Source organism: Melanotaenia boesemani, chromosome 19 (genome assembly GCF_017639745.1).
Source record: "Melanotaenia boesemani isolate fMelBoe1 chromosome 19, fMelBoe1.pri, whole genome shotgun sequence".
Lineage (NCBI taxonomy): Eukaryota > Metazoa > Chordata > Actinopteri > Atheriniformes > Melanotaeniidae > Melanotaenia > Melanotaenia boesemani.
The window spans coordinates 21,541,967-21,556,654 of record NC_055700.1 but is presented as its reverse complement, the minus strand read 5'-3'; the positions used below and the strand labels follow the sequence as shown (position 1 = coordinate 21,556,654).

Here is a 14,688-nt window from a genome sequence, read left to right as displayed (position 1 = left end):
AAACAAAGTTCCAAAGGGGTCACCCAAAAATTATCAGGGTCATGATTAATCATAATCATGGCAGTGATGTTAGTGATTTATTAAAAGGAAGACACAAACTGCTTTAGGACACAACAACACCAAAAACAAATGGACAATGTTCCGCTAGCAGCAGCTGTAAAATCAGCTCGTACAGACTAACTCCGTCTTCTTTCCACACATGGAAAACATGGAGAACCGCTCCCATCACATCTTCCAAAAATCAGACATTTTAAATGAGACGTGTCATTGTTCACTGTATTGATTAAACTTCTGACATGTTCAATACAGAATATTTTTATCTCACCTGAACTGATTTTGTAAGCATGGTAAAAATGTTAACAGTTACATGTAATATGTTAGAGTGTGTCACAACATAAGCTATGTTGATCGATATAAACAATAACATCGTGGTTTTAATACCCATAAAAACAAATATATTGATTGTTTATTATTGATTATGATTAACAGACAAATACAGCCCACCCCACCCACCAACCTTCTGGTGATCTGTTTTGTTCATATTTGCCTTAAACTCAAGTTTGACAGACAAAGGTTTTCAGACATTACACAGATCTTTCTTTTCTTTTTATTATTATGGTTGTGGTAATTTTAAAAATGGCCAGCAGTGGCCCTGGTTGACTACAATTATCTGTTACTTTCTTTGCATGACGATCCAATTGTTTGTGGAAGACTTTACAGGCACTGGTCGCTGGGCAGGTGCTCGTGATCAGGGTTCCAATGTGATCTGCTGAAACACTCTGCAGCAACCCTGTCGCATTCACAGATAAACATCTCACATTCATCGTTTTTGTCTAAACAAAAGAAAGACAAGTAACAGGTTTCAGTTTCCGATCAGCATATAGCAAACACTAAAATAAAAATTGGGGGGAAAAAAAGAAATCTGATTATTTTTAACCACTCACTTGTACAGGTGATCTTTTTGTTTTCCGGATCACATGTGTAGTCATAGATCTCAGTGTAAGGGTTGTCAAGGATCAGCCAGCAATCAGGATGCTGCATAGAATCACTGTAACACTGGTCATGAACTTGGCAGCACCTGCAGGTGAAAATGTCAAACAAAAGCTTTCAGACAGAGTCAAGAGTTTGCTTCAGCATAGTGCGAGTATGAAGTGTTTCAACCAAGACCTGTCTAGATCATCAACAGGTGTGCCAGAGCCTCCCAGTCCACAGTAGCAGCCATAGTCAGAGTAGTCAAGAGCAGGCCAGCTGTTGGGCAACAGACACAGGATCATCCTCCTAAACTGGTTGAGAGCCTTGTAGTCCAAAGTGTGGGCTGCAGCACAACAACAGGGCACAATTGTGGTTTAAATTGTACAAGGACAATGGTCTGTTCACAACAATGTGCACGGATGAACAGTTTTTATTCATTTGTACTTACCCACAGAGAGGCCTACAGCCAAAAGAAAGATAGTCTGAAAAGCATTCATCCTCTAAGCGAGAAGGTCAGTCGCAGAGTGGCTCTGAGTCTAAAACAAGACCTCTTTATATGTCAGGTGGGGGGCCCTGCCCATCAGCTGTTCATACAACACAGGGTCACATGAACTCTTGACACTAACGCAAAGAAGCATATGCAAATCTAGTAGCCATTCTCACACCCTGTGGGAGTTGAACCTCATGACATGTTGTCAAATAGGCTTCTTTCTAGATTAGAGTCATGTAGCAGTGGACTGAGGGAACCAACAGGATCACAAACAACACTCAAAGTTAAAATCTGTTATGTAACATATCTATAGGTTATCTGATATTAAGTAATGTAGGCATTATAGGTGTTACTTTTTCCTGTAAACATGTCTTGAGGTTACAATACTTACAATACTTTTTGTTGTAATACTAATTTTAATATTGTTCAAAGTCTCTGTTGGAGACAGACCACACCAGCACCCCTGTCCTCTTCTTCTAGTCCCAAATCTTTAGTGTACAGAATGTGCTTTTGTTTTGTCTTGTCTTGTTGACAAATGCAGGGGTATTTCTAAAAAACATGTCATCTTGAAGGCAGCCTCACTGAACTTTTTGCATCTATGCTCCCATGCTAAGGGCACTCATACAACCCCCAACAAACCTGCTTTGCTGATTTAGAGCTAACAACAGTTTTGATGATTGTTTTTGTCTTTGGTTCTGAGAGACAGCACTCATTTTCTCCAAACAGATCTAGAGTACTGATTCTTCTGACCACAATATTGATTTATTTTGTGCGATGGTCCCTCCCAGATGCTTCTGAGTCCAAATGAGTCAACGTTGCCTCTAAACTCTGTAAGTGTAAGGTATAGTGCTTAACAAAAGTCTCAAACTGTAAAACTTTTCCCATGTGGTTCTATCTGCTGTTGATTCTTTATGTTCTTGTTGTTAATGACATCGAAGCAGTTGGGGCTCACTGGTATCGAAATTGGGATTGCTGTTAGATTCCTCCAGATTTCAAAGACAAAGATGCAGACGATTGTTTTCAAAACATTTAATAGTTGTCTAAGTTGTCAAACTATTTTGGTAGACACTTTTTATACAGAATTATGATTTTAGTCACCTGGAGACATCACCTGTTCACACTGAAAGGTGCAGTGTAAAAAAAAATATATATATATAAGTTATTATAGCATTAAAAAAATGTCTCTATTAGTATCTGATCACTTTACTAAACTGTTGTTTTTTTTTATTTACTATTAGTCTGGAAGAGAGGACCACCATCCATTAGGCTGACAAGAATAAAACAAAAATATATATTTTGCAATTAAATAAAAATGTCTTTGTAGACATCCCTGCACTTTCTTTTTCTTGTTTTTTTTTTTTTTTGTTGTTAAATTGAAGCGTGGACTAAAAGCTATGAAGTAATTGGCCTGACCCTGACCATCTGGTCAAAACTATGAACCATAATTCATGGTTTCTGAGTATGATTATGTTTGACTGCTTTTGTCTACAATTCAAACTTTGCTTTCCGGAACAAAATATTTATTATTTTATTTAGGGCTTTTTTTTTTTTTTTTTTTGTAATTAAAATTACGAAAAAAGTTCTGCTAAGTTGGTTGTTTAAACACTTTAAGACCTGATGCAACATTTAGGTATTCCAGTTCCCATTTCTGTCTAAATAGTTTAATCTGAATCAATTTTCTTAACAAGCTTTTTTACATTGTTTTTGTGATCATAAAAACAATGCGGAATTCATAGAAGTGGTTGTGGTACATGCAGGTTTGGTCGGGGCTCGGGCCTGAAAGTTAGTTTAACAAAACACATCTGTCACGTGATGCTCCAGGCTGGGAAAAAACTTATGAAGTACAGCTTCTCAACCCCAGGATGCTGCGGGGCAAAGTCGGCTTCAGGAACGTGCATGATTAATGTCAGTGTGCCATCAAAACAAGTCAAAGCAAAGGTTCGACTGTCAGAAAGTTATGCACTGTTGTTTTAACACTACATTAACGCACATTAAAACACCTGAGGTGTTAGGAACACAGGTCAGTCAGATCAGTGACAACATATTCATTATAAAAAAAAACAAAAAACAAAAACAAAATTAATTCATTTGTAATCTTTATTTCATATGTTGAACAAATAAAAATGCCATTCACAGCATTAAATTCTCAAGAGGCCATATTATACTTTTATAATTAGGTGATTTACTAAAATAGACTCATATGCTTCCAATGTGCAAAATAAAACATTTTTCTCAAACACTCTATTTTAGCTTCTATATATTTAAAACACCGTCTCCAAAACAAAGCCCATTCAGTACTGCTATGTACTGCTCTGGTTCAGGAAGCAGGTATAAGTAAAATGGGTTACGGAGGACTAGTAACAAAAACTAATTTGACTGTCGAATCTTCACATATTCTTCCTTTGGAAGCACATACAAAGTAAAAAAAAAAGGTATATTCTCTAAATAACAAGCCAAACTCTTTTACATATCTACCCTGACATTAATTTGAGGGTATACCAAACTAGTGGTTAACCTGAAGATAAAACACAACCCAACAAATATAATATGACCCCTTTACTGATACTACATCCAATATCACTGTCCAGCATCTTAGAATCAATAAATCATTGCCATGTCAGTGCAACAAATGAGACCTCAGCATCTGATGGCCTAAATTAACATTTTGTCTTTATCTGTGAGCTGTAAAATAACTTAATCTGGCAATGATACATTTATACCGCATTAGTCAACTTAACTCTGCTGTGCTTCAGACTTTATGAAATCTACAGACCAGAAACAGTAAAAAGCTCTGCTGTATCCAGTGTCTTCCATTTACTGTTTAAATCAATCATGAATTAACTTAATACATCACTTGATGGAATCACAGGTAAATGTCATATTAACAAAGTTAGCTGGGATTAAGCATCTTAATATGGTATATCTACATCTGCTTAAGTGCTCAGTGAGCTCAGTGTTATTCCTCTGATACGTCATCATTCTGTAAGTGCACAAACTCAACATTAAATAAAACTGTGCAAACAAAAATTTTGCTCCTGTCTTGACTGAAAATGATTTTCATAGACACAACAACCACTTTTATAAAATAATATTTAAACAAAAGGAACCACGTCATCAACTAACATAAATAAAGAAAGCTATACTACTTAGTAATTCATAAAATAGATCTACTCTGTAATGATTTATATAAGTTTAAACATAAATAACAAAGAAAACTGAAAAAACTACTGCAGTGCATCTTTTCAGTCTTTGATCTGAACATTCATCCTTAATTGAAATGACTTAACCAAGTCAAAGATGAAAGTGACCTTTCTTCTACTGAACTCTTTCAGTCTGACTTGTCCAGCATCACATTTCATTATTTCTGTTTGTGTTGATTATAATCATTTCAGCATCTTACATCATCATCATTATTGCCTTTGATTTCTACCAAGCGAGGATATTGTTGTGGAAAACTATAGAAGGAGATCTGTGAACAAGTAAAGGCAGATTATGTAGGACTGGAATGATTGTGACAGCGACCTTCCTAATCAGACGTGTTCAATAACTTCATATACAAAGAGTGTACAAGATATCTCAGAGCTGTTGCTCCCTACCAGTGGTGCTTGATTGTTAGTTAACCTTGTAGAATTTTCTAGATTTTTCCACGATAAAACATCATAGATCAGGGGTGTCCAAAGTCGGTCCTCGAGGGCCGCTGTCCTGCAGGTTTTCAGTGTTTCCTGTTTCAACACACCTGACTCAAATGAAATAGATCCAACAGCCTATTAAGTTTTGCACAATGACTCATTCATTTGAGTCAGGTGGTTTTGGAGCAGGGACACATCAAAAACCTGCAGGATTGTGGCCCTCGAGGACCGGAGCTGGACTTTCATAGATCCTACAAAAATAAATAAATAAATAAAATGAAAAAAAATAGATGAAGAGAATCTAATTGGGGATATGAGACAAAGACATCATGGTTTTAGGTCACTCGTACATCAGATCAAAGAAATTCTAGTCCACCCTTCTGTAGAGCAACCTCAACTCACTTAGAAACTACTTGCTGTTGGTTTTAAAGTCAGGACTTTAACTCAAGACAAGGCCTGATTTAACCTGACAAACATGGCCCTGAGAGCACAAATCCTTTTTTCAGAGCCTGATTTAAATGTGAAAATAAATTGAGATACTGTTAGAATATGATAAAGCAGTGCTCTGTAAGTAATGAACAGAATACAAATATATAAATAATTTGTTAATGTGTGAGGAGGCAGAAGAGATTAGGGAGAAAAACTGAAATAAGAAAATTAACTTGAGACCAGTCTAAATCCATGCCTGCTTGATATGATGCCAAACTACATTTTATTATGCTTTAAATCATCATTTGGTAAGTCTGTCAGTAAGTCTGATTCTCATTCCCTGCCACACTTTCTCACGTACGTTTCCCCATGCTGTTAAACTCCTTTTCAAAGTTTGTTTTAAACTTCCTTTTATTCTGTCAGTTACCAGCCTCCTTCCCATCTCCACCTCTTCCTGATGTCTCATCAAAAGTCTCTTCTACCCAACTCTGTCTATCCTGTCTCATTTCTTTGCTCATGTCACTTCGCCATTAAGATGATCAATCAGAGTCTAATCTCCAGTTCATAAATTCATCTCTGGTACATCATAACTACAGCTGATTTCTTTTCATTTTTCCATCAATGCTAGCGAGACATCTTGTTCCAAATGCCGCAAAACAGGCCTGAACCATGTTACTAACACTACCGTTATTACTTTTTTTTAAATAAAGTGTTAGATTTTCTTTTCATCTTCTAAAAAAAATTTTCTGACAGGCTTTTGGCTAATTTATCAAACTCCAGATTAAATTATAATATTGTATAATTTCCCCCAAGTACTAAATGCCCATTTGTGATATTTTGATTCCTTTAACTTGAGTTATCCTAAGTATTTTAGAAAATCTCATTAAGTTTAGGGTATTAAAGGTAAGGTAGGAGATCCTAGAAAAACGGTTTGAGCCACACCCCTTTCTTCAGGCTTCCCCTCAAAGCCACGCCTCCAAAGCACAGAAAAGTGTAATGCTTGTTCCTGAGGGTTCACGAGGGCTGGGCAGCATCGATTCGCTAACACTCTGCTTTTGCTCCGCTTTCCTTCAGATTTTCTTCTTGGAAGTAGCCTTCTCCAAAACATTTTTTCTTTCCCGACTCGACAGAGGCCCCTTTTCTGCCATAACGTCCCTTATGTTTAAGTGTGTACCGTATTTTGATGTAGTAAGCTAGCCAAGATCCTGCTCTCACTTTGTTGCCTCTACAAGTGCTCCAAACCTCTAAGATCATGTGATTTGTGCACGAACAGGGGCACACGCAGATGAGTTGAGGGGGGAGGGACAAATGGCAGCTGACTTTGATAGACACCGACCAATCTGGTTAAAATGATTGGATGGTGTTTTTTTTAATCCTGTCTGTTCCACAGGTAACTAAATTCTTTTTTAATTTTGTTAGAGCATTTGTGTGAAGCGAATTCTAAGCAACACAGTAAAAATGTTCCTGGAAAACATCTCTAACCCTACCTTTAATTTCAAATTCTTAAGGTTTGACTAATTCCCAAGCACCACAGCGTAACAATGAATTTTCATGAAAGTTTGCTGGAAATAATCTAAACTTTCTCACTGTTTGTCAAACATTCAAAGCTAAAAATAAATCACTTGTACAACATCCTGAAGCATATTCATAAAGACATCCTTATCTCTTGGATGTTTCCTGTGCATGCCTTTCTAAATGCATCACATAATCCTGTAAGCATCAGTCCCATTAACAAATTTCACAAAATCCTTCATTAATCCTGCTTCCATCTCATTCAAAGTTCATCCATCAACTCAGGATTAGTTTAACAGCTGGAAGACGAGAAGCAGGACGAGACCGGCTTTGTCTGGTTTCTTTCTTTTAAGTAAAAAAAAAAAATGTGTGGAGGTAATATTTTGTACACTCAGTGTACAGTTAGCACACAGGGCCGGAATGAAAGACAGTCTTCAATCAGATGGGCTTATATAGTAAAGTGGTGACATACTTCTTCTTATAGCGATGTGTCGCACTGAGCACCATCACGCCATCCTGTGACAGAAAAAAAAATCATTAAAAGATAAATAATCAAATTTCAAAAGCACACAATTAAAAAAAAATGTAATCCATTGTTACGGCTAAGGTGTGTAGACATGAGAAAACTGGTTTTAGTGAAAGCGGATGCAGATTGTGCGTACACATTTGTGCAGAAGGTGGAGCATTATTATGACAAGGGAGTCAGTTTTTAAACAAAATTACTGAATTATTGACTACTGACAAAAAAAAACCTTTCATCATGGGCTCTAATTACATTTACACACTATGTGGCTCAGGTATCTTTTGCTGGGGTGATATCATAAGAGGATGATGCAAAACATACTCCGAGGAATATTTTTAAAGCATGACTGTGTTGCTTTTTATGCTCTTTTATTTCTACTGATTTACCCACAAATTAGACTTGTTGGGCATTTTTTACATAAATGTAAATGTGTCAACAACTTGCATGTGTTAGGTGTCATCTTGGTCTGATGGTAAATAAATGTGAACAGTATGATGAAGTGGACCGTTTAAACACAAGCTGCACTGCCCCTCTGCTCTGGTCCGGGTGGGCCGCTGCTCTGTCTGCTTTGGCTGTCCCGGGCTTGGTGCTCTGTGGACCTGCTTGGCCTTTGGGACCTCGGGCTCCCCCCGTCCCCTGCTGATGCTTCGGGGTGCGGCGTGATCGCGGCCCCCTTGCGGGTACACATTTCCTCCTTGTTGCATGGCCACACATGCATGTTAACACGTGCATGCTCACGTGTTTTGTTGTTAATCGTCTTGTTAGAGTACAGCATGTTATGAAATAAGCACTTCATTATTGAACAGTTGTACTTGTGCATTAAAAAGTTTATAGAAAGTCAAATTAAGTTTATCAGCAAAGCTTAATGTGCATTTTGTGAGTATTGTATATTGTGTGGTCCTTTGTATTTATCCAAGTTTTGTAGCTTATCTGTGCTTCTTGTATATTGAAGCTCTGGCTTCCCCTGTTCTTCCAGTAGTTCTGCTTCCTGCCTCATTAAGTCGGTTTCTGATTGCCACACCTGTTCTCCATTAAGTAATTATCTCCATCAGTTAAAACACTCCCTGGTTTTATTTGCTGCCACGCAGATCCTCATCAGTTTCCCCTCGCTCGGTCCCTCGTGTTTTGTTCAGGGTTTTTAGTTTTTGTTAATCTATTCTTTTGTGATTAGTTATCATACCTCAACTAACAATTCAAAAGTTTCATTATGAGGAAAGAGTGAAAAATGTAATTGCATGTATGGAAATATAGTTTTTTTTTGGGGGGGGGGGGGGGGGGTAAAGCAGCATTTCATCTGCTCCCTGGACAACTATTTGAATCCTGTTTTTGAGAGAATTATATAACTGAAACCAAAACTTACCAACTACAGCTGAAACGCAATGGAAAAAGTCAGAAATAGCACAAACTCAGATGGAAAATCTTGTTTGGTTTGGCTGGGAATCCACAGGCAATGACAACTCTGCTTGTTACTTCTATATTTTTCTCCATTTCGTTTGACACTGCTGTCTATATTTACACACTGACAACGAGCATATTTGGTTTGTTTTTCTGGTTAGAATGTTATAAGAAGGGCAATTATGTGTCCTTCAACAGCTTGTTGTCATTGCCAGAATTCCACAGATACAATCTGTACAACAAGCAGCATGCAGGCTTGTAAATTATGATAGCAGCTTGAACTTTCTCACAAAGAAAAAAGCTAACAAACTTGGATCATTTCTCAAGTGTATTCACAGAAAGATTTCCCACATCAGCTGTCATGTGGTGTGAGAAACTATTAAACACAACAGAGTAACGGGGTTTGTTGAGGTCGTTCAGTCAATTAGAAGCCTTACCTTAATAGAAAGAGCATAAAGGTGGTTTAGCATGACATGGTTGGGCTCTGGAAGTAATGCAGGATCACACTGGATAGAAAAACAACAAAGCAAGTTTTATTCTGCACAGAATAAAACTGAATGTAATTTTGTTTCAAGGAATAACACAATACCGACTGCAGAAAGATAAAAAAAAAACAAGCTTAGAATTCATTTCAACCACTTACAGAAATCCCAGTGTCTTTATTCAGGATGACCTGGAGGAGGTGAGGAGGAAGTATGGGTGGAGACTTAAACTTTTCATCCTGTTTTGGAATGTAAGCATCCTGATGATATGGCCCAGGAGGAGAGCTGGAGAGGTCTGGAGAAAATAAGAGAGAGCAAGATAGAATGACTAAGACAGAATCTCATATCTCAAACATTTCCACCGTCCTGAATGGAAACCTTGATCCCAGCAATGTAAAGTTTTGGACAGTGGAAACATAGATGCACTTTTACCCAATAAAAAAACAACATATACATCAAGTAACTGAAGCTTTGACATGCTTAGCAACAGGCGTAGAGGAAATTAAGTATTTAATGTTGTTAAATGAGCTAAGCTAGATCCATACACAGCAGCACAACAGTGTGTTAATGGTTACCTAGTGAGGTAAACAAGTCTTAAACTGACTTCATGACTCACTAGCCAGCAGGACTGTAACCACATTCTTTAAGGGCCAAATTAATCATTTGCTTTTTTCAGTCCCATTTATTTGATTCAGTGCATTTCAGCGAGAACTACGCCAGCAGCTGTGTGAGTCCTATTAAGTCATCGACTTTGCAGATTACTTTGATCTAACTCATCTACTTCATTATTACCTTTATGAAATTGTTTTCTAACATGTTTATCTTGCTTCTTTACTGCATTTCTTTATAATTGTATGGTTTTGCTGTATTCTTTTTTTAATACTGTGTTTTTAAAGTGGCTTTTATCTCATGTATAAGTCTGTCTCTATGTCTTTACAACAAACTTTAGGAAAGAGACAGTAAAATCTGAAGCACAATGAATGTATTAACTTGATATCAACAATCAAGTTAATAAATTCAGTGTATAATACAAACAATTTAGGAAATATATTAATAGATCAAATGCAAATCTGTGGATGTTTTATCTCTACATAACACTTTCTGCACAGTCTGTAACCTATTGCTCCGACTCAGCCTCTGATTGATTACTATTTGTGCTTAGTTAAGGCTAGCTTGCAAGTAAAATGGTTAAAGAAAGATAAAAAGGTCAGCATTTGAGCAAGTACACAGTGAATAATTAAATAAATACTGCTGGAGGAATAAAACACATATGTTTGTGTGCCACTTTTATAATTACAAGACTCTTTTGACTGAAATATTTAATCACCAGTGGAGTAAAGAGTCTCTATATGTAATAAACAAATAGAAAAGTTGCTTGTAATTTGCATTTGATGGGTGCTAATCTTAGATTGTGGGCTCTGCATCAATAAATCTACATGACAGGAATAAAAAGGGTTGCAGCACTTACCTGACATGTCAGAGCATTTCTGTGAATCCACCATCAGAGCATCAAACACCTCAAAGTCAGTTTTCTTCACCTGGATGATGTTATTGACTGTGCCTAGCTGGCTGGTTACAACAGGCTGTGAGGAAACGTAGGAATCAAATTCACAAGCTTCAATTAGAAGCAAGCCAGGTGCAGTTTAATGTCTATAAAGTAATAAGATGCAGAGAATTGCTTCAATGATTTGTGACTAATTTTGTAGAGACAGAGGATGTTTGGGAACACATAATAAAATTAAAACGTGCCTCCATTTTTACAATAGATGGAGACATGCCTCTTTTTGATTTCAAGGGAATGGCAAAATTTACATAAAATACTGGTATAAAATGTGTGTTATAATAATAATGCCTGTTGGACTGAGAGACATATTGAAATAAGAGAATTACTCCCACCTCAGTCGGATCATGGGTCCACTGTCCATCCACGTAAAACTTGTACTGATGCTCCCCTTCAGGTAAATCAACGATTGCCACAAAGGTGTTCTGACTTTGACAGATAAAAAAAAAATATTTGACAACAATTCAGTTCAAACAGAACTTTTAAACCTAACTCCCAACGTGTATTTGTTCAGTTTAAAAAAAAGAGCTCCACATTGTATTCAAGAGTGCGATGAACACTGTTTTGGTGTCCTTCCGACACAAGCAAGTAACAACTTGGTCGTGGTTGAGAATAACACATTTTCTTCTGCATTGGTTTAATCCTTCATTTCCCATACAACGAAAATGTGAAGCTGTAAAAAACCCATTGAGCTAGAACTGTACCAGATGAGATCTGTAGTGAATTAACAAAACAAAAAACAGAAAAGAAGCCATTGAGATGCAACAAGAGTTGTTACTGTTATTTGCAGTATAATGAGGATGCAGTATAATGAGGATGCAGTGTGTATTGTAGGCAATGTGGCTCGTCAAACTGCAGGTATCTCTGACTTTTAGTAGAGTTTGAAACTACAAAGATGCACCAAACCTGTATCACCTGAAACACTGACCCTCTGCTGTTTTGACTCATCAGTGAACGGAAAAGAGGACTTATAAAAACTGTCTCTGTCGGAGTATAAAACATCAGGTTCTGATGACAAATAGAGTTGGCATTTAAATGTAGAGCAAAATCATGACATTCTGGTTATTAATACCTTACTCTGATTAAGACACTGCAATTTAAACAGCATTTTTTAGCACATTAACTCCAGCTAAGGTCATATTTGGAGTAAGCAAAAATGGAATTCAGCTATGTGAAGCTTTATCACAGTATTACACCCTAACAGAGTTTTCAGAGCATTTTGTGATAAAATGCATTCCCTAGGCTGCAGAGATGCCAGATCAGCTTTTTATGTGCAAATATGGGCTTATTTCTAAAGACTACTGTGTGACTGGTTTTGTACCCCAGCTTTGTCAGAGTTCAGTGGAGAACAAGAAGGCTGCAATTAAAGACGACAAGAGAGGTAAAAAAATGGTACATGTTTCAAAACATGCCTAAAACACACAGTAAGTTTAGTTCATGCCCTCACCTTCTAATAAGGGGAATCTTGTTGGCCCAGTTGTTGAAGGATCCAGAGATGAACACTTCCTTTCCATCTCCAGTCCAGCGGAAGACGGTCGGTCGATCTAGAGTTGGCCCTTTGTCTTCTGCCTCTAAGTCTTGCTGCCAAGAAAGAAACTCCTCTTTCTCCGAAGGAGCCTAAAAGACAAAGCAGAGCCATGTTTGCATAAATGATGTTATTATTATGTTTGAATAAGTCGGCAGCACAAAAAAACTGATTGCACTAAATTTGTGCCTGTGAGAGTGCATACTTTCATATCTTCTCCATGAAAAATATCCGCATCCTCTGGGCTGTCCATCAGGATTTTTGGCCGCTCTCCTTCCTTGATTCCCCGGCTGTCCCTCCGCTGAGCCTTCTCCCCATGGCCCATTGCAGCCCTCTCGCTGCTTGTATTCCCCATGGTTTTGCCTTCTTGTAGGCCGTTACAGGTTCACTGTGCATGAATAGAGTCAAGCCACTTGTGTGAAGCAAACCAGAAACTTGGTCAACACTTTGCTTTGAATTTTGTAATTAATCATTAATAGCTGCTGTAGGAATACTGGTAAGATGGTTGCAGAGGACATTTTATCACAAACCATTATGATACAACTTATAAATGTGCCAATTAGAAATTACAAGTAGCTGTTGATCCAAAAATGTGTGGAAATTTTTGTCACTACATCATATCACATATAACATCAACAATACATTTGCACAGTATGGATGTGTTTGCTGACTGTATGATCCCTGCAAATAGGAACTGGACAACAGTGGTCTATTTTCAATGCCCCAGCGGGTATCCGTGTTATGAGAGCGCAGTTAACATGTTATGTTAGGTTCAACATGAGATCCTCATAACATCTCTCTCTGCATGATATCGTATTTCTACAAAGACTCCTGTGTTTGTGTGATTGGGCCATTTTGTCCAAAGCAGATGTCTGTAAAGCTATCACTGACTATTTATGAAGTTAACACAGCTGTGGGGAAAAAATCCCAAACTACTGCAAAGCTCTGACTTGATTTAATTTCACAGCAAAATAAACATAAACAAAGAGGCCACAAACCTCCTTACGGATCCATCATTGTAAAAACATGATGTACACATATGTATTCAGCCAGCCTACAAAGCGTGAATGTTAACTGTAAAACTGACCTCAGCTAAAAATACCACAAAAGTATTAACTTTAATGGATTACTTATCACATGATTTTCAAGGAGAAACAAAATGAGTCCTGCATTGTTGAAAAAATTAAACGTAAATTAATCTCTAAACAGTGTGAGAAGTGAAACCAGATACGTTAAAACAAAATAAACATGTACGGAGAAAGATGTTAATGTTAAGACTGGAATATAATATCTTAAATACTGTAAGCTTTTAAAACTTAAATGATAATCTCCATATTCTATTTTATCACATAAATAAATTCCTGCAACACTTTTGTGACAATATTAAGGCTGGCTTTCGTTTACTTGCTACTCATTACTGGTGGTGGGGTTAGAGATATGTAATTTTCGCCCTGAAATACTGAAATAAAAGTTTGCACCTCTCTTTGTGGCATAACAATGACATAAATGAAATTATAATCAACGTTATAATAAACTGCCACCTCTCGCTCTTGTTAAATTATATAAACGTTTTAACAAGCTAAAATTGTGACCTACGGCTAGAAAAACGTTAATAAAAACCACTCTTACTGTATAACACCATCATTCACTGATGCTAAGCGTACAGCAAGTGAAAGCTAACGTTACATGTTTTTCTAAAGCTAGCAGGGTAGCACCTAGCATCAGTGAGTTGTGTAGCCGGCTGGTTTAGCCGTACTGTAAACCGTACTGTAGTGCTCCTGGTTGCTAAACGCCGGTGATAATAATTAAAACATGAAAACACCAGCTATGTACTCTTTAAAAAATGTTGGTTGTTACCTGAGAAACGTTTAATGTCGCAGTTACCGGTGTGAGGTCGTGAACTCCATCTCAATGGAACAGAAAGCATAATATTTGATGGTCCTGATAAACAAACCCGCCCCCGTTTGCTCATGCGCAGTAAATCAAATTGGAAGCAGAGATATGGACATTTTTTCCTTTTAAAATAGAATAAAAGGAAATTTATTCACACAAAATATAATCACAAATCCACACCTGTTACGATAATATATTAATAATATGATTTATATTATTTCAATATATGTACAAGATGGGTTTTTTTTTTCATCCCTGAAGGTCAAGATGTCATTTT

At 37.2% G+C, this 14,688-nt stretch overlaps 2 protein-coding genes across 3 annotated transcripts; both read right to left on the bottom strand.

Moving 5' to 3' along the window:
• Positions 1-584: 584 nt before the first annotated feature.
• LOC121629608 (phospholipase A2-like) lies at positions 585-1,517 on the bottom strand. The gene is made up of 4 exons (XM_041969276.1): positions 1,421-1,517; positions 1,168-1,315; positions 945-1,078; positions 585-833 (listed from the first exon to the last, which is right to left on the bottom strand). The coding sequence occupies exons 1-4, from the start codon at positions 1,467-1,469 to the stop codon at positions 715-717; spliced, it is 450 nt and encodes a 149-aa protein (XP_041825210.1). The 5' UTR covers positions 1,470-1,517; the 3' UTR covers positions 585-714.
• A 2,024-nt stretch (positions 1,518-3,541) lies between these two features.
• On the bottom strand, positions 3,542-14,469 carry prkab1a (protein kinase, AMP-activated, beta 1 non-catalytic subunit, a). 2 transcript variants are annotated; one of them, XM_041969269.1, is made up of 9 exons: positions 14,376-14,469; positions 12,724-12,906; positions 12,441-12,610; positions 11,329-11,422; positions 10,901-11,015; positions 9,594-9,727; positions 9,388-9,456; positions 7,505-7,548; positions 3,542-4,931 (listed from the first exon to the last, which is right to left on the bottom strand). In XM_041969269.1, the coding sequence occupies exons 2-9, from the start codon at positions 12,871-12,873 to the stop codon at positions 4,889-4,891; spliced, it is 819 nt and encodes a 272-aa protein (XP_041825203.1). In that variant the 5' UTR covers positions 12,874-12,906; positions 14,376-14,469; the 3' UTR covers positions 3,542-4,888. The 2 variants fall into 2 exon arrangements, with proteins under 2 accessions (XP_041825203.1, XP_041825204.1); XM_041969270.1 differs by lacking the exon at positions 3,542-4,931 and having other exon boundaries at positions 5,515-7,548.
• Between the last annotated feature and the right edge of the window lie 219 nt (positions 14,470-14,688).

Coding starts and splice junctions, on each gene's coding strand:
- LOC121629608 (XM_041969276.1), bottom strand. CDS start 1,469: ATGAATGCTTTTCAGACTATCTTTCTTTTGGCTGTAGGCCTCTCTGTG. Junction 1,316..1,420: donor GGCTGTAGGCCTCTCTGTGG/GTAAGTACAAAT, acceptor GTTGTGCTGCAG/CCCACACTTTGGACTACAAG. Junction 834..944: donor CAAAAAGATCACCTGTACAA/GTGAGTGGTTAA, acceptor TCTTTTGTTTAG/ACAAAAACGATGAATGTGAG.
- prkab1a (XM_041969269.1), bottom strand. CDS start 12,873: ATGGGGAATACAAGCAGCGAGAGGGCTGCAATGGGCCATGGGGAGAAG. Junction 9,728..10,900: donor GAAATGCTCTGACATGTCAG/GTAAGTGCTGCA, acceptor TATTTTCTCCAG/ACCTCTCCAGCTCTCCTCCT. Junction 9,457..9,593: donor ATAAAGACACTGGGATTTCT/GTAAGTGGTTGA, acceptor TTTTCTATCCAG/TGTGATCCTGCATTACTTCC.